Consider the following 20,441-nt stretch of genomic DNA (forward strand, 5'->3'; position numbering starts at 1 on the left):
CGCCGACCCAGTTTCCGACAGGGCAGGCGGAGGGGCAGGTTTCTGGTAGAGAGCCAGACTCGATCACTCTGCCGATCTGGCTCTGCTGCCAGGGTGCCAGAACCGGCTGGTAACCTAACACACATTGGAAAGGGGTTAGGTTAGTGGAGGAATGGCGTAGGGAATTCTGGGCCATTTCGGCCCAGGGAACGTACCTTGCCCACTCCTCCGGCCGGTCCTGGCAGTATGTTCTAAGAAACCTGCCCACATCCTGGTTTACACGTTCCACCTGCCCATTACTCTCCGGGTGGTAACCCGAGGTGAGGCTCACCGAGACCCCCAACCGCTCCATAAAGGCCCTCCAGACTCTGGAGGTAAATTGGGGACCCCGATCAGACACAATATCCTCGGGTACCCCGTAGTGCCGGAACACATGGGTGAATAGGGCTTCGGCAGTTTGCAGGGCGGTAGGAAGGCCCGGCATGGGGAGCAAACGACAGGCCTTAGAAAACCGGTCCACAACGACCAGTATAGTGGTATTCCCCTGTGAAGGAGGAAGGTCAGTAAGGAAATCCACCGAGAGGTGGGACCATGGTCGTTGTGGCACGGGCAGGGGTAGTAACTTACCCCTAGGCAGATGTCTAGGCGCCTTACACTGGGCGCACACCGAGCAGGAGGAAACATAAACCCTCACATCCCTTGCCAACGTGGGCCACCAGTACTTGGCACTAAGACAGTGCACTGTCCGGCCGATACCCGGATGTCCAGAGGAGGGTGACGTGTGAGCCCAATAGATCAATCGATCCCGAACCTCGAGCGGAACGTACTTCCGACCCTCCGGGCACTGTGGTGGACTAGGGTCGGTGCATAACGCCCGCTCGAGTTCAGCATCGACCTCCCACACTACCGGTGCCACCAGACACGACTCCGGCAGTATGGGAGTGGGCTCCACGGACCTCTCCTCCGTGTCATACCGCCGAGACAGCGCATCTGCCTTACCATTCTGTGACCCAGGGATGTACGTGATCTTAAAAGTAAACCTGGTCAAGAACATATTCCATCTTGCCTGGCGAGGGTTCAGCCTCCTCGCTGCCCGGATGTACTCCAGGTTACGGTGGTCCGTCAAAATGAGGAAAGGGTGTTGAGCCCCCTCAAGCCAGTGCCTCCACACCTTTAGGGCCTGTACCACGGCTAACAGCTCCCTGTCCCCTACGTCATAGTTCCGCTCCGCCGGACTGAGCGTCTTAGAATAAAAAGCACAGGGGCGGAGTTTAGGTGGCGCGCCAGACCGTTGTGAAAGCACGGCTCCTAGACCGGCCTCTGACGCGTCCACCTCTACCTGGAACGGCAAAGAGGGATCCGGATGCGCCAGCACCGGGGCCGAGGTAAACAGGTCCTTCAGCTTCCCAAACGCCCTGTCCGCCTCGGCCGACCACTGCATACGCACCGGACCCCCCTTCAAAAAAAAACGTGATGGAAGCTGCCACCTGTCCAAAACCCCGGATAAACCTCCGGTAGTAATTCGCAAACCCCAAAAACTGCTGCACCTCCTTCACAGTGGTTGGTGTTTGCCAATTACGCACGGCCGACACCCGGTCTACCTCCATCTTCACCCCTGACGCAGACAACTGATACCCCAAAAAGGAGACCGACTCCTGGAAAAACAGACACTTCTCTGCCTTCACATACAGGTCGTGCTCCACCAGCCTCCGCAACACTCTACGCACCAGGGCCACATGCTCGACACGGGTAGGCGAGTACACGAGAATGTCATCTATGTACACAACCACCCCCTGCCCCTGCATGTCCCTGAAGATCTCATCCACGAATGATTGGAAAACTGACGGAGCGTTCATCAACCCGTATGGCATGACCAGATACTCGTAATGGCCCGAGGTGGTACTAAAGGCTGTCTTCCATTCATCGCCCTCCCTGATGCGCACCAAGTTGTACGCGCTCCTGAGATCTAATTTAGTGAAGAAACGCGCCCCATGCAACGACTCAGTCATAGTCGCAATCAGCGGGAGTGGATAACTGTACTTCACCGTAATCTGATTGAGACCACGGTAATCGATGCACGGGCGCAAACCACCATCCTTTTTCTTCACAAAAAAGAAACTCGAGGACGCAGGGGAAGTGGAAGGCCGTATGTATCTTTGTCTCAGAGATTCCTCTATGTAAGTCTCCATAGCTTTCTTCTCCTCTTGAGACAGAGGATACACATGGCTCCGTGGGAGCGCAGCTCCTGCCTGGAGGTCTATCGCACAATCTCCCTGCCTATGGGGCGGCAACTGCGTCGCCCTCGACTTACTAAACGCAATAGCCAAATCCCCATACTCAGGGGGAACGTGCAATGCGGGCACCTGGTTTGGACTCTCCACCGAGGTAGCCCCTACGGAAACGCCTAAACATCTACCCACACACTGGGCAGACCACTCCATCAGAGCCCTCTCCTGCCACGAAATGGATGGGTTATGGGTACTCAACCAGGGCATGCCCAGCACCACCGGATACGCAGGAGAGTCAATCAGAAATAGCTGAATCATCTCCTGATGACCCCCCTGCGCACACATCCTAAGTGGCGCAGTGACCTCCCTGATCAAGCCCGCACCCAACGGACGGCTATCTAGGGCATGAACGGGGAAAGGAACATCAACAGGAAGAAGGGGAATCCCTAAAGCTAAACAAAACTTCTTATCAATAAAATTCCCAGCCGCGCCTGAATCTACCAGCGCCTTATGCTGGGAATGAGGTGCTACCTGTGGAAAACGCACAGGCATACAAAAATGTGCAACAGAGAGCTCTGGGTGAGTGGGGCGCCTACTCACCTGGAGGGAATCCCCAGTGCGGGACCTGTCGTCCTCTCCCCTAGGAGGCCATCCCCAGCACCTAGCCGCGGTGTGTCCTCCCCGACCACAGTTGGTGCAGGGGATGGACCCCCTAGTAAGCCGACCCCTCCTCTCTCTAGCGCCAGCGCCTCCGAGCTCCATGGGACACGGCTCGGAAGCGCTGGAGGGTGAAATGGACGGACCCCCCTCGGAACGTCCGCGGGTAGCTAGCAGGTTATCCAGCCTGATGGACATGTCGACCAACTGGTCGAACGTGAGGCTGGTGTCCCTACAGGCCAGCTCCCGACGGACGTCCTCTCGTAGACTACACCTGTAGTGATCGACGAGGGCCCGATCATTCCACCCTGCATCTGCCGCTAGAGTACGGAATTCGAGGGCGAACTCCTGAGCACTCCTCCTCCCCTGCCGGAGGAAGACCAGACGCTCCCCCGCCGCTTTCCCCTCCGGGGGATGGTCAAACACCGCCTTGAAGCGGCGGGAGAACTCGTTGTAAGTGATGGTGTCCGCGTCGATCCTCCTCCACTCCGCGTTGGCCCATTCCAACGCCTTCCCGGACAGGCAGGAGATCAGGGCGGACACGCTCTCATGTCCCGAGGGCGCCGGGTGCACGGTGGCCAGGTACAGCTCCACCTGGAGAAGGAAACCCTGGCACCCGGCCGCGGTCCCATCGTAAGCCCTCGGGAGCGAGAGTCGGACTCCTCGGGGTTCTGGTGCGGGAATAGGCTGACTGGCCGATGGTGCTGGCACGGAGGGTGGCGGTGGAGGCGTCCCCCAGCCTCGGATGGTGGTGATCACCTCCTGCAGTGCGGTCCCCATCTGCAGGATCTGGTCACCTTGTTCCCGGACCCTGTCCTCCAGAGTCGCCTGGGCTGCTGCGGCTCCTGCTGATTCCATTGTGGTGTGTTATTCTGTCAGAGCGTGCTGTAGGTGCAGTGGTGGAATCAAACGCAGGACGCAGACGGATAATCCAACAGACTTGTATTAATGCCAAAACACGGCAAACGGACAACACTTGCCCGAAGGCGAAATACGCACGAAGGCGAAATACGCACAAAGGCGAAAATGAAACAACAGCGCACAATATAAGTGCGAAAATAACTCCAGCGCAGTGGAGAGAAGCTCAACCGAGCGAAATACACGACTGACACAAATCAATAACACACAACACCTGACAAACACAACGAGAACTAAATAGGACACTAATGACACTAAATGAAAACAGGTGTGACAACAATCAGACAAAAGCAAACGAACATGAAACATACAACGGTGGCAGCTAGTATTCCGGAGACAATGAACGCCGAAGCCTGCCCGAACAAGGGAGAGAGGCAGCCTCGGCCGAAACCGTGACACATTTATCCGTCTATCTTTCCAACATTAATTAATTCAAGCATCCATCCATCCCCCCATCTATCCTTCACACATCCATCCAATCTTCATTAATCTATCCATCCAACCTCAACCTATCCATCCATCAATTCAGTTGTCATCCATCCATCAATCCATCTTTCCAACTGTCATCCATCCATTCATCCGAATTCTTAGCTGTTGTGTTTTCCTGTCAGGGTGGCACAGTCATTGGCAGTGCCCGCTGCAAGGAGTTCCGCAGCCACGAGGGGCGTCTGAAGGCTGCCCACCACCTGGTGCAGCGTGACATAACCAACCTGTGTGTGATTGGAGGGGACGGCAGCCTCACTGGGGCCAACCTCTTCAGAGAGGAGTGGAGCGGACTACTGGAGGAACTGGTCCAGCAGGGTATCTCAATGTTGTAGTCAATGTAGTGGACCAAATGTTCACAGTAATCTACTCCATCACATATTTCTTAGGCAAATTGCAAAAAAAAATATTTATATGCCTGATATGTTGTAGTAAAACATGTATTACTATGTATTATCAAAGCCTGTATACAGTCATTCCATCTATGAGTGTACATTACTCAGTAGTGAAGCCAGTAGTTTCATATTGCGTTGTATTGTGTATCCTGTTTAAAGGTCTGATTGATGAGGAGGCTGCCCAGAACAACTCAGAGCTGCATATCGTGGGAATGGTGGGCTCCATCGACAACGACTTCTGTGGCACTGACATGACAATCGGGACAGACTCTGCCCTGCACAGAATCATAGAGGTGGTGGACGCAATCATGACTACAGCCCAGAGGTACTGACATAGATGATTGTTGCTGAATGGTACATTTCTTAACTTTTAGATGAACCAACATTTACACATAGACAGAGGTACTGACAGAAACAGTGGTATATTTAGCTCAGTGGTGTTGTTTGTACACGGTCAACATTTACACAGACTTCTCTCCTTTCTCTCAGCCACCAGAGGACGTTTGTGCTGGAGGTCATGGGAAGACATTGTGGGTATGGAATGGCATTTCATTGCTGCTTTTATTTCCTGCTTTATTCTTGTACTTGCTACAATTTAGCTATGGTCCTGCTTTGACAATGTTTGTACATAATACATACAAATGGGTTTGTATTGCATGTATTTATATTTGATTGAATACCAAATGTACAGTGTGTGTGTGTGTGTGTGTGTGTGTGTGTGTGTGTGTGTGTGTGTGTGTGTGTGTGTGTGTGTGTGTGTGTGTGTGTGTGTGTGTGTGTGTGTGTGTGTGTGTGTGTGTGTGTGTGTGTGTGAGTGTGTGTGTGTATGTGTACAGTTGAGGTCGGAAGTTTACATACACCTTAGCCAAATACATTTAAACTCAGTTTTTCACAATTCCTGACATTTAATCCTAGTACAAATTCCTGACAGAGCTGGTGTAACGGAGTCAGGTTTGTAGGCCTCCTTGCTCGCACACGCCTTTTCAGTTCTGCCCACACATTTTCTATAGGATTGAGGTCAGGGCTTAGTGATGGCCACTCCAATACCTTGACTTTGTTGTCCTTAAGCCATTTTGCCACAACTTTGGAAGTATGCTTGGGGTCATTGTCCATTTCGAAGACCCATTTGCGACCAAGCTTTATCTTCCTGACTGATGTCTTGAGATGTTGCTTCAATATATCCACAACATTTTCCTTCCTCATGATGCCATCTATTTTGTGAAGTGCACCAGTCCCTCCTGCAGCAAAGCACCCCCACAGCATGATGCTGCCAACCCTGTGCTTCATGGTTGGGATGGTGTTCTTCGGCTTGCAAGGAACCCCCTTTTTCCTCCAAACATAACGATGGTCGTTATGGCCAAACAGTTATATTTTTGTTTCATCAGACCAGAGGACATTTCTCCAAAAAGTACGATATTTGTCCCCATGTGCAGTTGCAAACCGTAGTCTGGCTTTTTAACCCTCCTGTTGTCCTAGGGTCAAAATTACCCGCCACTGTGTTGAACCAACTTTATTTAATTTTTATATTTTTGGGATCATTTGTGAGAAGGAGGCAGTGATACTTTCTTTAAAGCTGTTTAAAGGCACAGTCAACTTAGTGTATGTAAACTTCTGATCCACTGGAATTGTGATACAGTGAATTATAAGTGAAATAATCTCTCTGTAAACAATTGTTGGAAAAATGACTTGTGTCATGCACAAAGTAGATGTCCTAGCCGACTTGCCAAAACGATGGTTTGTTAACAAGACATTTGTGGAGTGGTTGAAAACGAATTTTAATGACTCCAACGTAAGTGTATGTAAACTTCCGACTTCAACTGTAGGTACCTGGCCCTTGTAAGTGCTCTGGCCTGTGGGGCTGACTGGGTCCTGATCCCTGAGATGCCCCCTGAGGACGGGTGGGAGGAACAGATGTGTCAGAAACTGTCTGAGGTAACACACATACACACACACACACACACACACACACACAGGTGACATCTGCAGATGTAACTATAAATACATTTTAATCTATACCTTACATTGAATAGGATTTACTGCTTTGTGATCACAATTGTTGTAGTTTGTTGTATTTCCTTCAACCATAGCAAAAGCAACAGTGTTCATTGCAACAGTGTGTTTCTTATTGCCCAGAGCCGATCCAGGGGTTCAAGGCTGAATATAATCATTGTCGCTGAAGGTGCCATTGACAGACAAGGAAAGGCTATTACTGTTAATAATGTCAAGGATGTGAGTACCTGAATATGCAACGAAGGGGGAACCGAAAGCAGGTCCTACAGATGCGTGAATAGCTCCATGCTTTACAGATGAAAGGACTCTGTTAAATGAGAGATAGAGAATGGAGAGAGGTAGTAGGCAGATCTGTTCTTTCTCTCTCTCTATGGTAGGCATGCAGCTGTCTCAGCATAAACCGGGTCCAGCTTTTGAAAAGCCGAATGCAAAACTTTTCTGTCATGTACTGTATATCTGTGCTTTGTTTGTATTCTTATAGAACCGTGCAGATAAGAAACGGCTCAATATCATTATTGTAGCAGAGGGGGCGATAGATTCTCACAACAAGCCTATCACTACAGACCATATTAAGGAAGTAAGTACTCAGCTGTCCTGTACTGGTGCAGTACTCCTCTGCAGACCTGGGTTCAAATCCTATTTGAAATCTTTCAAATACTTTGAGTGTTTGCTTTAGCTTACCTGGATTTTAGATGGGTGGGGTTTGCAGTTTTGCGACTTTTCTATTGGTTCCATTGCGCCAGACAAGCTCAATCAAGCCCAGCTGAAGTATTTGAAAGGATTTCAAATTGTATTTGAACCCAGGTCTGGTACAGTACTTCTGTGTGCCGTGGTACCTTCTGGTTGGACATCGTCATCTCGGTCTCTCTCTGTTCCATTAACAACATGCTGTCCATGTTTTAACTCTTCATCTAAGTATTTTAATGGATTTTCTTAGTGATGTGAACTTCTGTGAGTTATACTCCTTCCTGTTTGTGCCTTGCAACCTTGTTCTTCATCAGCATACCTAACCAGGTAAGCATAGAAATACATATAGAACTTATAGGATCTCTGTTCTGGTAAGAGTCTTATAAAGTACATTTTACCTGGGAGAACAGAAGAACAAGGGTTGAATCCAAAATGGCACCCTATTCTCTATAATATAGTGCACTAGTTTTGACCAGCTCTGGTTAAAAGTAGTGCACTATATAGAGAATAGGGTGCCATTTGGGATGCACCAGGTGTAAGTGTTGGAGACTCACTTACTGTGTACATGACAGGAATTGTTTTGCATGGGTGTACAGTGCTTTCCCCTTCTGTCTTTCTTCCTAAGAAATAGCATGCCATTGTCATTCTCTTCCTACCATACATAGTGTATTATGTAACATAACACAAATATCATGTTGTCAAATAGACAATTGTTGTTTCCCAAATGGAACACTATTCTCTATATCAGTGCTTCTTAATCCTGGTCCTGGGGACCCCAAGGGGTGCACATTTTGTTTTTTGCCTTAGCACTACACAGCTGATTCAAATACTCAGCTCATCATCAAATCTTTGATTAGTGGAATCAGATCTTCACCCCTTTGGGTCCCCAGGACCAGGATTAAGAAACATTGATCTATATAATGCGTTACTTTTATAGTAGTGCACTATATAGGAAATAGGGTGCCATTTGGGACGTAAGTGTTATTTAAGTACTCTGCTACTTTGAGGAAACGTACATTGCTCAATCCCTGGCCTTCCTCTCCTACTGTAGCTGGTTGTTAGCTGTCTGGGCTTTGACACCCGAGTCACCATCCTGGGTCACGTCCAGAGAGGAGGAACCCCCTCTGCCTTCGACCGGATCCTGGTGAGTGTTACCCACATACTCACATACAATGTAAAGGCACTTATAGACTGGGTTGCTTCCTAAATGGCACCCTGTTCCCTATATGGTGCACTACTTTTCAGTTAGAGTCACAGCCATTTGTGCTGCCGCCTGTCTAATAGCTGAATAATATCCCTGGTTTGTTTGTTTTAGTTAGTAACCATGAGGCAACCAAAATTTCAGAGTGATCGTCATCATTTAAAGAGCATGTTATTTCATACTGTTATGCAATTTCTAACTTGAACTTGAAATTATTTTCCCTGTGTCCCAAATCACCATTAATTCTAAGTTGACCCCCAGTATAAATATTATCTGACCTTTGACCTCCACCCTGTCTGTCCAGGCCAGTCGTATGGGAGTGGAGGCGGTCCTGGCCCTGCTGGAGGCGTCTGCCAGCACCCCGGCCTGCGTAGTGTCTCTGTGTGGGAACCAGGCTGTCCGTCTGCCCCTCATGGAGTGTGTTCAGATGGTACACTTACACTGCGTGTTCACATGCTACACAGGCCCTGCTGGGACCTTGGATAAGTATACTGTACAGTGTACAGATGGTGATGGCCACCAGACAAGATAGTGTTTGTGAGATTGCTTTACTCAACCGTAAACAAAGAACACGTATGGAGTGATAGCCTACCCCATTGTGATGTTTTCATGTTGTACACCCTCATTTACAGGATGCATCAAGTACTTCTACCTACAGTATACATTGTAGATCTATTATGAATAAAGACAATTGGTAGGCTATTAATTCAAGACAAATTAACCACTTGTATTTATTTTCTCAATAGACACAAGACGTCCAGAAAGCCATGGATGAGAAGAATTTTGAGGAAGCTGTGAGACTGCGTGGCAGGTATATTATCTGACTTTGTGTCTATCATACATTCTTTGGTAAAATAAACTGATATCTCTGTATTTATAAGATGCATATCTTTATTTGGCCAGCAGTCTAGTCTAGCTTTACAGGATTCAGATAAATGTTTTCCTCTGCCTTTAAAAGCTTATGTAACTTAGTAATGGAGGCTTCTGGACAAAGGTAGATGGATGAATAACAGTATGTTTCATTAATATTTTGCAGGAGTTTCGAAAACAACCTGAACACCTACAAACTCCTGTCTTACCGGAAAGCAGACTCTGAACTCCCAAATGTAAGTATCCTCAGATAACCCAAGGTAAACATTTATATTGTACGTTGACAAAGTTACTGTGACATTCACATGTGTTTTCCCTAACCTTTGTGTCTTTCCAGCATTTCTCAGATTTGTGCATTAGGATCAGGTACTTCCTGTTGAGGTGCATTGTGGGTCATACTGAGGTCTTTTTGTGACATTAACAGAGCGTCTTTGTTAAATTGTTTTCTGTCTTGAGGGAATAGGAAGAGGATGAGCTCCCATATAATGTACGTACTGTACTGTAGCCTACTATAATATACCAGCTCTTGACAAGTGCTAAGTTCTCCTATATGTATACCGTTTGTGCTATCATGCCAACTTCTTGTGTTTACATTTACATTTTAGTCATTCTTATCCAGAGCGACTTACAGGAGCAATTAGGGTTAAGTGCCTTGCTCAAGGGCACATCGACAGATTTTTGACCTAGTCAGCTCAGGGATTAGAACCAGCGACCTTTCGGTTACTGGCACAACGCTCTTACCCACTAAGCTACCTGCCAATGACAACAATGGAGTTGGCAAGAGCACAAACGGATCTGGGACAAGGCTTTGTTTGAAATACTAATTTGCTGCATCAATGGTAGAACGTCAACTATGCATTTAGAAAAAAAAAACTGTAGAATAGAGCAACAAGTAGCTTTTAGGTCAGCATTTGACATAGTAAATGTAGGATTAGACCATTCTGAGCATAAATAGTGCCACAAAATGACAGATGTCTGTGCCTGTTGCTGTAGCCTAACCCTCATTACTTATTTATTAGTGGCTCTGCTTAGTAGAAGCGCCGTAGACCTTGCTAAGAAGTGCCGTGTTGCTGCACTTTCAGTATGCTTGCTGTTGCCATAGTAGCCTACTAACTAGTTCTGCTGCAGAAAAGTATCAATCAGACACATGCTTGTGATCTGCTCAAAGTAAGAGATTACTTTGAGATTACCACGCCTATGAGGTCACTCATATACGTGGGGTCTATCTGTCCATGATCTCACTGTGATCATGTGATTGACAGCTAAAGGATTTTCCTGAGCTCAGAGCCAGTGGTCTAAGTGAAGTACGACAACAGCCTATAAAGATGCAGCATTTTGGAGCTGTAGCATGAGGCCTTGCGAGAGATTATCTATGCATGCTGCTCCATTCTCCACAGAGACAACAGATTTGCCAGGCTTGTAGAGCATCTCTACCCAATATCAACCACTATGAGCAGTTGTACAGTGCATTCGGAAAGTATTCAGACCCCTTGACTTTTTCCAAAAAAAATTACGTTACAGGCTTATTCTAAAATATATTAAATAAAACAATTTCCTCATCAATCTACACACAATACCCCATAATGACAAAGCGAAAACAGGTTTTTCGAAATTTTTGCAAATATATTAAAAATTACAACTGAAATACCTTATTTACATAAGCATTCAGACCCTTTGCTATGAGACCCGAAATTGAGCTCAGGTGCATCCTGTTTCCATTGATCATCCTTGAGATGTTTCTACAACTTGATTGGAGTCCACCTGTGGTAAATTCAATTGATTGGACATGATTTGGAAAGGCACACACCTGTCTATTTAAGGTCCCACAGTTGACAGTGCATGTCAGAGCAAAAACCAAGCCATGAGGGCAAAGGAATTGTCCGTAGAGCTGCGAGACAGGATTGTGTCGAGGCACAGATCTGGGGAAGGGTACCAAAACATTTCTGCAGCATTGAAGGTCCCCAAAAATACAGTGGCCTCCATCATTCTTCAATGGAAGAAGTTTGGAACCACCAAGACTCTTCCTAGAGCTGGCCGCCCGGGGGAGCAATCGGGGGAGAAGGGCCTTGGTCAGGGTGGTGACCAAGAACCTGATGGTCACTCTGACAGAGCTCCAGAGTTCCTCTGTGGAGATGGGAGAAACCTTCCAGAAGGACAACCATCTTTGCAGCACTCCACCAATCAGGCCTTTGTGGTAGAGTGGCCAGACTGAAGCCACTCCTCAGTAAAAGGCACATGACAGCCTGCTTGGAGTTTGCCAAAAGGCACCTAAAGGATGCAGACTATGTGAAACAAGATTCTCTGGTCTGATGAAACCAAAATGTAACTCTTTGGCCTGAATGCCAAGCATCATGTATGGAGGAAACCTGGCACCATCCCTACGGTGAAGCATGGTGGTGGTAGCATCATGCTGTGGGGATGTTTTTCAGCGGCAGGGACTGGGAGACTAGTCAGTATTGAGGGAAAGATGAACGGAGCAAAGTACAGAGAGATCCTTGATGAAAACCTGCTCCAGAGCGCTCAGGACCTCAGACTAGGGCTGAAGGTTCACCTTCCAACAGGACAATGACCCTAAGCACACAGCCAAGACAACACAGGAGTGGCTTCTGGACAAGTCTCTGAATGTCCTTGAGTGGCCCAGCCAAAGCCCGGACTTGAACCCGATCGAACATCTCTGGAGAGACCTGAAAATAGCTGTGCAGGGACGCTCCCCATCCAACCTGACAGAGCTTGAGAGGATCTGCAGAGAAGAATGGGAGAGACTCCCCAAATACAGGTGTGCCAAGCTTGTAGCGTCATACTCAAGAAGACTCGAGGCTGTAATCGCTGCCAAAGGTGCTTCAACTAAGTACTGAGGAAAGGGTCTGAATACTTATGTAAATGTCATATTATTATTTTATTTTATTTTTTCATAAATTTGCAAAACTTTCTACAAACCTGTTTTTGCTTTGTCATTATGGGGTATTGTGTGTATATTGATGGGGGGGGGGGAACAGTTTAATCAATTTTAGAACAAGGCTGTAACGTAACAAAATTTGGAAAAAGTCAAGGGGTCTGAATACTTTCCGAATGCACTGAATGTATACAGAAGGGTTTGGCGATATGGGTATCCATGGGTGGGGGTCAATCCCATTTCAAATGCCATTTTTCAATTAGCATTTTGAATGTACTGAATATAAATTGAATTGACCCCAACTCTGCTAGTTTATAATGTGTATGTATTTCTAAATAAATGTGTGTGTGTGTGTGTGTGTGTGTATTTCAAAATGTGTGTGTGTGACAGCTGTGCTGTTGATCCTCAGAGCTCCTTCAACGTGGCAGTGCTGAACGTGGGCGCCCCTGCTGCGGGCATGAATGCAGCTGTCCGCTCCGCCGTCAGGGTGGGCATCACCGAGGGGCACAAGATGTTCGCCGTTAACGACGGCTTCGAGGGATTCTACAAGGGACAGGTACTGGGGTTAAGACACATAATTGTTCTCATTCCATTCTTGCCCAATAAGGATTATAGTTTCACTGCCATATGATCAACAGGTCAATGTGATAAGAAGATAGCCTTGTTTGTTCACTGTTAAACACATTTGATCATATTTGTCCCCTAGTATTGTTTTACACCATTAATCTTGAAATGCAGTCTACACCATATTTCAAATCCATTAGAATAACCAGAGCGCATACTTAAAATGATTCATAAAACCAAGCCAGATAAGCTAAAGGTTATAGTGACCTTGTTGACTGGCTCTGCAGAGTAGAAAATACTTGTGTGGGGAGATAAACAGCAGTGCTTACAGTAAGCCAATTACTCTCACCTCTACTCTCACCACCTCTCCTTTATGCAGGCCTCTCTCTCACCCCCACTCTCACGCCTCTCCTTTATGCAGGCCTCTCTCTCACCCCCACTCTCACGCCTCTCCTTTATGCAGGCCTCTCTCTCACCCCCACTCTCACGCCTCTCCTTTATGCAGGCCTCTCTCTCATCCCCACTCTCACGCCTCTCCTTTATGCAGGCCTCTCTCTCACCCCCACTCTTACAGCCTGTCCTTTATGCAGGCCTCTCTCTCACCCCCACTCTTACAGCCTGTCCTTTATGCAGGCCTCTCTCTCACCCCCACTCTTACAGCCTGTCCTTTATGCAGGCCTCTCTCTCACCCCCACTCTCACGCCTCTCCTTTATGCAGGCCTCTCTCTCACCCCCACTCTTACAGCCTGTCCTTTATGCAGGCCTCTCTCTCACCCCCACTCTTACAGCCTGTCCTTTATGCAGGCCTCTCTCTCACCCCCACTCTTACAGCCTGTCCTTTATGCAGGCCTCTCTCTCACCCCCACTCTTACAGCCTGTCCTTTATGCAGGCCTCTCTCTCACCCCCACTCTTACAGCCTGTCCTTTATGCAGGCCTCTCTCTCACCCCCACTCTTACAGCCTGTCCTTTATGCAGGCCTCTCTCTCACCCCCACTCTTACAGCCTGTCCTTTATGCAGGCCTCTCTCTCACCCCCACTCTTACAGCCTGTCCTTTATGCAGGCCTCTCTCTCACCCCCACTCTTTCCTAGGCCTCTAACCCTTACTTTCTCACCCTCACACCCACTCCCTCTCTCTGTCACTCCATCTCTCTGTCACCAGACCTCAAACAACACTGCATGGGTCAGCCTTTGTTTCAAGGGCCCTGTGCACTCAGCTGGAGGAAAGCATGGAGGCAGGGATAAGTGATTGAAAATAATGGTCTGCTCCTTCGTCCATGGTCAAATGCTACTGTACCTCGCCCAACACTGAGGGATGAGGGAGATCTTGGTAGAGTACCGTTGGGAGATTAGAGCCTGTGTGCTTCAGTGAGCTAAAATACAGTACAATCAAGCTGTCATTCAAAGCAGGATAGATGTTATAGGTCTATATCATTGACTGCAAATCTGATCTGCGTGATTGTTTTTTAGAATGTCATTCATCCATTTAGCATGTTTTGTGTCCCCTTGAAATAAACATAATGAATGAGGATGTAAGCATTTAGCAGAGCTTTATGTAGACTGCTCAGAACACATTTGAAACCTCAATCTCAAACGCAGTTTTGTTGTGTTTGTGTCCACATAGATAAAGGAGATTAAATGGGGAGATGTAGGTGGTTGGACTGGACAAGGGGGGTCCATACTGGGAACAAAGAGGTAGGCTAATGTTTATGTCTTCATCCCAAATGGCACCCTATTCCCTATATAGTGCACTACTTTTGAACAGGGCCCATAGGGTGCCATTTGGGACTCAACAAGTGTTTCAAAACTTGCAGCGTGGAAATTCAACACTGACATATCGGGTACTGTAGATGAACATAGATTTTCATTTCTTATTTTAGAACCCTTCCAGCGAAGCATCTTGATAAGATTGCTGAACAAATCACGATACATAACATCAATGCTTTGCTTGTTATCGGTGGATTTGAGGTATGTACAGCACATCACAGCATCAAATGCATTTCACATTGAAATAACAGTTGAATATTATTACAGTATTATACCACTACTATGCATTACCAAATTGTATATTGTACTTTTTATAAATATTAAAAGTTTTTACCATTGTCTACTCTAGTAATCCTCAAATACTTTAAGTACTTGATGGTTAAATGCTTTGTCCGGCACACTGAGAAGATCTTACATTAGAGTCCTATTTTTTGAGTAAAATTAGAATCTTAGTAATAGTAATACACTCTAATAGTAATACTAAGAATAATCTTTGAGAAATACACTGTAATATACTCTTGTCTCATATCTTTTTCTAAGTCTTTCACACGGTTGTATTCATTCATTTCACAATCTAAAGTTACGAAATATTCTCAATTATTCCCTCCTACGATTATCAACTCCTAGCACCCTTCAGGCTCTCCTTCCTGTGTCCCCCATCTCTGTGTCAGTTTCACTGTGTGGTGCTTCCTTTTCTGTGTCACACTGTCCGTTGTGATAGGCCTGGTCCTCTCACACTGGCTCCGCTCCCACCTTGTCCTGTCTTTAGTAATGGCTGTGTCCCAAATGGCACCCTATTCCCTATACAGTGCACTACTTTTGACCAGCCCTAGTCAAAGGTAGTGTACTAAATAGGGAATAGGGTGCCATTTTGGGATGCTGCCCCATTAACTCTCCGCTCTAAAGCCCTGGCTCTGCCCTGTACTGCAGGCCTTCCTGGGAGTCATGGAACTGTCCGCTGCCCGGGAGAAATATAATGAGTTCTGTGTCCCCATGGTTATGGTCCCTGCCACGGTCTCCAACAATATACCGGGCTCTGACCTCAGCATTGGCGCAGACACAGCTTTGAATGCTATTACTGATGTAAGTCTGGCTGGGGGTCAGAGGTCACAAGTGTACGTGTTTTAAGAACACCCACCAGCCAATCAGAATTGGGGGCTTCACTGATCGCAGCTCAGGGCGTGGCATTTACCAGCATCACAACTGGCTGAACGTAAATGAGCGTTACCTAAAGGCACCATACTGATTTGTGTTGACCGAGGTATGCATGTGCTACTTTATCATCTGAAAGGAAATAGTTAGGTGGAGTTTAAAAAGCCAGAGAAGGGCATAATAAACACTAAGTGAAATAGTTAGATATAGTATGACAACTGATTCTCTGATCAGTTGCAGAGACTGTGTAATGTACAAACAGCAAGCAGTTAACTGTGATTTCATTAAAGCTCAACCCATGTAGAGAGGTACAGTAGTATATGATTAGTAGTGGTAGGAGTAGGATTAGGGGTAGGTATATTAGGGGTAGGTTTATTAGGGGTAGTATTAGGGGTAGGTTTATTAGGGGTAGTATTAGGGGTAGGTTTATTTGTGGTAGGTATATTATGGGTAGGGGTAGTATTAGGGGTAGGTACAGTGCCTTCAGAAAGTATTCATACCCCTTTACTTATTCCACATTTTGTTGTGTTACAGCCTGAATTCAAAATGGATTAAATTGGGGGGGTTTCTCTCACCAATCTACACACAATACCCCATAATGACAAAGAGAAAACATGTTTTTAGAAACTTTTGCAGATTTATTGAAAATTAAATACAGAAATATCTCATTTACATAAGTATTCACACCCCTGAGTCAATACTTTGTAGAAGCACATTTGGCAGCCATTACAGCTGTGAGTCTTTCTGGGTAAGTCTCTAAAAGCTTTCCACACATTGATTGTGCAACATTTGCCCATTATTCTTTTCAAAATTCTTCAAATTCTGTCAAATTGGTTGTTGATCATTGCTAGACAACCATTTTCAGGTCTTTCCATAGATTTTCAAGTAGATTTAAGTCAAAACTGTAACTCGGCCACTTAGGAACATTAACTGTCTTCTTGGTAAGCAACTTCAGTGTAGATTTGGCCTTGTGTTTTAGGTTATTGTCCTGATGAAATATGAATTCATCTCCCAGTGTCTGGTGGAAAGCAGACTGAACCAGGTTTTCCTCTAGGATTTTGCCTGTACTTAGCTCCATTCCATTTATTTTTTATCCTGAAAAACTCCCCAGTCCTTAACGATTACAAGCATACCCATAACATGATGCAGCCACAACTATGCTTGTAAGAATGGAGAGTGGTACTTAGTAATGTGTTGTATTGGATTTGCCCCAAACATAACACTTTGTATTCAGGACAAAAAGTTAATTGCGTTGCCACGTTTTTGCAGTATTACTTTAGTGCGTTGTTGCAAATAGGATGTATGTTTTGGAATATTTTTATTCTGTAGAGGCTTCCTTTTTTTCACTCTGTCAGTTAAGTTAGTATTGTGGAGTAACTACAATGTTGTTGATCCATCCTCCTTTTTCTCCTATCACAGCCATTAAACTCTGTAACTGTTTTAAAGTCACCATTGACCTCATAGTGAAATCCCTGAGCAGTTTCCTTCGTCTCCGGCATCTGAGTTAGGAAGGACACCTGTATCTTTGTAGTGACTGGGTGTATTGATACACCATCCAAAGTGTAATTAATAACTTCAACATGCTCAAAGGGATATTCAATGTCCCAAACATTTGTTTTACCATTTGATCTACCAATAGGTGCCCTTCTTTGCGAGGCATTGGAAAACCTCCCTGGTCTTTGTGGTCAAATCTGTATTTGAAAATCACTGCTCGACTTAGGGACCTTACAGATAATTGTATGTGTGGGGTAAAGAGACGAGGTAGTCATTCAAAAATCATGTTAAACACTATTATTGCACACAGAGTGAGTCCATGCAACTTATTATTCGACTTGTTAAGCCTTTTACTTACTTAGACTTGCTATAACAAAGGGGTTGAATACTTATTGACTCAAGACATTTCAGATTTTAAACATAATTCCACTTTGACATGATGGGGTATTGTGTGTAGATCAGTGACAAAAACATCTACATTGAATCAATTTTAAATTCAGGCTGTAACACAACAAAATATGGAAAAAGTCAAGGGGTGTGAATACTTTCTGAAGGCACTGTATATTAGGGGTTGGAGTAGTATTAGTGGTTGGTATATTAGGGGTAGGGGTAGTATTAGGGGTAGATATATAAGGGGTTGGAGTAGTGTTAGGGGTAGGGGTAGTATTAGGGGTAGTATTAGGGGTAGGTATATTAGGAGTTGGAGTAGTATTAGGGATAGGTATATTAGGGGTTGGAGTAGTATTAGGGGTTGGAGTAGTATTAGGGGTAGGTATATTAGGGGTTGGAGTAGTATTAGGGGTTGGAGTAGTATTAGGGGTAGGTATATTAGGGGTAGGGGTAGTATTAGGGGTAGGTATATTAGGGGTTGGAGTACTATTAGGGGTTGGAGTAGTATTAGGGGTTGGAGTAGTATTAGGGGTAGTATTAGGGGTAGGTATATTAGGGGTAGGGGTAGTATTAGGGGTAGGTATATTAGGGGTTGGAGTAGTATTAGGGGTAGGTATATTAGGGGTAGGGGTAGTATTAGGGGTAGGTATATTAGGGATAGGGGTAGTATTAGGGGTTGGAGTAGTATTAGGGGTAGGTATATTAGGGGTTGGAGTAGTATTAGGGGTTGGAGTAGTATTAGGGGTAGGTATATTAGGGGTTGGAGTAGTATTAGGGGTTGGAGTAGTATTAGGGGTAGGTATATTAGGGGTTGGAGTAGTATTAGGGGTTGGAGTAGTATTAGGGGTGGAGTAGTATTAGGGGTAGGTATATTAGGGGTTGAAGTAGTATTAGGGGTAGGTATATTAGGGATAGGGGTAGTATTAGGGGTTGGAGTAGTATTAGGGGTAGGGGTAGTATTAGGGGTAGGTATATTAGGGGTAGGTATATTAGGGGTTGGAGTAGTATTAGGGGTAGGTATATTAGGGGTAGTGGTAGTATTAGGGGTTGGAGTAGTATTAGGGGTAGGTATATTAGGGGTTGGAGTAGTATTAGGGGTAAGTATATTAGGGGTAGGGGTAGTATTAGGGGTAGGTATATTAGGGGTTGGAGTAGTATTAGGGGTAAGTATATTAGGGGTAGGGGTAGTATTAGGGGTAGGTATATTAGGGGTTGGAGTAGTATTAGGGGTAAGTATATTAGGGGTAGGGGTAGTATTAGGGGAGTAGTATTAGGGGTAGGTATATTAGGGGTTGGAGTAGTATTAGGGGTAGGTATATTAGGGGTAGGGGTAGTATTAGGGGTTGGAGTAGTATTAGGGGTAGGTATATTAGGGGTTGGAGTAGTATTAGGGGTAAGTATATTAGGGGTAGGGGTAGTATTAGGGGAGTAGTACTATATTAGGGGTAGGGGTAGTATTAGGGGAGTAGTACTATATTAGGGGTAGGGGTAGTATTAGGGGAGTAGTACTATATTAGGGCTACTTCTTTCAGTCTGAGGCCTCTGGTGTCTGTTATCTTTGCTGGTAAATGTCATAGTGGAGCTGTCAGTTAGGTCCCAGGTAAGTGATAGAGAGGGGCATGCACTAGTGACGTGGCGTGTTTTGGACCCTGCGGCTTCCAATGTTCTGTCTGCACCTCCACCCTTCTATGCTTGTGTACTAAACACGATGAGATGACTGGTCCCTGGTCTGGTTTAACACAACCCCTAGCTAACATTTAGATGTTGTCTTCTCTAGTTGATTTTATTTCCATCATCAACCAAAACTAGATTCTCACTAAGCATCTGAAAAGCATTTGAATAGCCACTATACTCTATTGGATAAATAAGTTAATTCACTTAAGTAACCTACTTGTTGTAAACAAATACAGTATTTTAATGTGAGTTTACTGACAATCTGTTGCTGATATACAGAAAAAAAGGGAGATTGAATGATTCATAGAACAGTAATAGCCTATCTAATTGTTGTCTTGAACCAGGCCAGACCTCCATCTTGTTTTGAACACGATTGTCTGCATGGGTAGTGGACCTGACGAATAACGTCCAGCATTTTGCCACTCGCGTACAAACATTCCCTCATGTCGTCAGGTCAAGTGCAGTGTCGCCAGGCTGCATCGTGACTGACTGAGTCTACTGTTGTTTCCACGACAACACTTCTGTCTGTCTGCCAGCCAGAGTGACCAACCAACCCCGCCCCTCTTCTGTCTCCTATTTGCCAATGGGATGCCAAGCCAACCCCTCTATCACACGGAAAGAGACATCCTCAGGATACACACACAGATACTACATATTGTGGTGTAGGGTGTAGATTAGGCCCTAGTAGGGTAACATGTAGTATTGTCTGCCTCCCAAATGAGAGCCTATTCCCTTTATAGTGCACTACTTTTGACCAGAGCCCTATGGGCCACATAGTGCACTACATAGGGAATAGGGTGCCATTTGGGACACAGGTCATACTAGGGTAACATGTAGTAAGGTCTCTCTGAGTCTGAGATACTCCCCCTAGTGGTCTAAAGCGTTTGTGCCGCATCACTTCATCAGGCGTTTGAGTGTCTGCTGCAGCTCTATGAGGCCCGGACCAGCCATGAGGACTTTTGCATCCCGATGTGTGTGCTGCCTGCCACCATTAGTAACAATATGCCTGGTACTGATCTGAGTATCGGGGCAGACACTTCCCTCAATGCCATCGTGGAGGTAAGGTAGCCTGATCCCAGA

At 45.8% G+C, this 20,441-nt stretch overlaps 1 protein-coding gene across 4 annotated transcripts in view; it reads left to right on the forward strand.

The window, feature by feature from the left end:
• Positions 1-20,441, forward strand: part of LOC311146786 (ATP-dependent 6-phosphofructokinase, platelet type-like) — a 40,862-nt gene that overhangs the window by 15,103 nt on the left and 5,318 nt on the right. Inside the window, exons 4-17 of one of the 4 annotated variants that reach the window (XM_084183367.1) lie at positions 4,394-4,583; positions 4,820-4,985; positions 5,150-5,194; positions 6,484-6,592; positions 7,152-7,247; positions 8,409-8,501; positions 8,863-8,988; positions 9,305-9,369; positions 9,595-9,664; positions 9,892-9,915; positions 12,731-12,877; positions 14,509-14,579; positions 14,765-14,852; positions 15,582-15,734. In XM_084183367.1, coding sequence (XP_084039493.1) covers positions 4,394-4,583; positions 4,820-4,985; positions 5,150-5,194; positions 6,484-6,592; positions 7,152-7,247; positions 8,409-8,501; positions 8,863-8,988; positions 9,305-9,369; positions 9,595-9,664; positions 9,892-9,915; positions 12,731-12,877; positions 14,509-14,579; positions 14,765-14,852; positions 15,582-15,734 — 1,443 coding nt within the window. Of the gene's footprint in view, positions 1-4,393; positions 4,584-4,819; positions 4,986-5,149; positions 5,195-6,483; positions 6,593-7,151; positions 7,248-8,408; positions 8,502-8,862; positions 8,989-9,304; positions 9,370-9,594; positions 9,665-9,891; positions 9,916-12,730; positions 12,878-14,508; positions 14,580-14,764; positions 14,853-15,581; positions 15,735-20,267; positions 20,421-20,441 lie in introns of all 4 variants that reach the window. The other 3 variants (XM_084183370.1, XM_084183368.1, XM_084183369.1) reach the window with 3 other exon arrangements.

Source organism: Coregonus lavaretus (genome assembly GCF_964263955.1).
Source record: "Coregonus lavaretus genome assembly, chromosome: 19".
Taxonomy (NCBI): Eukaryota; Metazoa; Chordata; class Actinopteri; order Salmoniformes; family Salmonidae; genus Coregonus; species Coregonus lavaretus.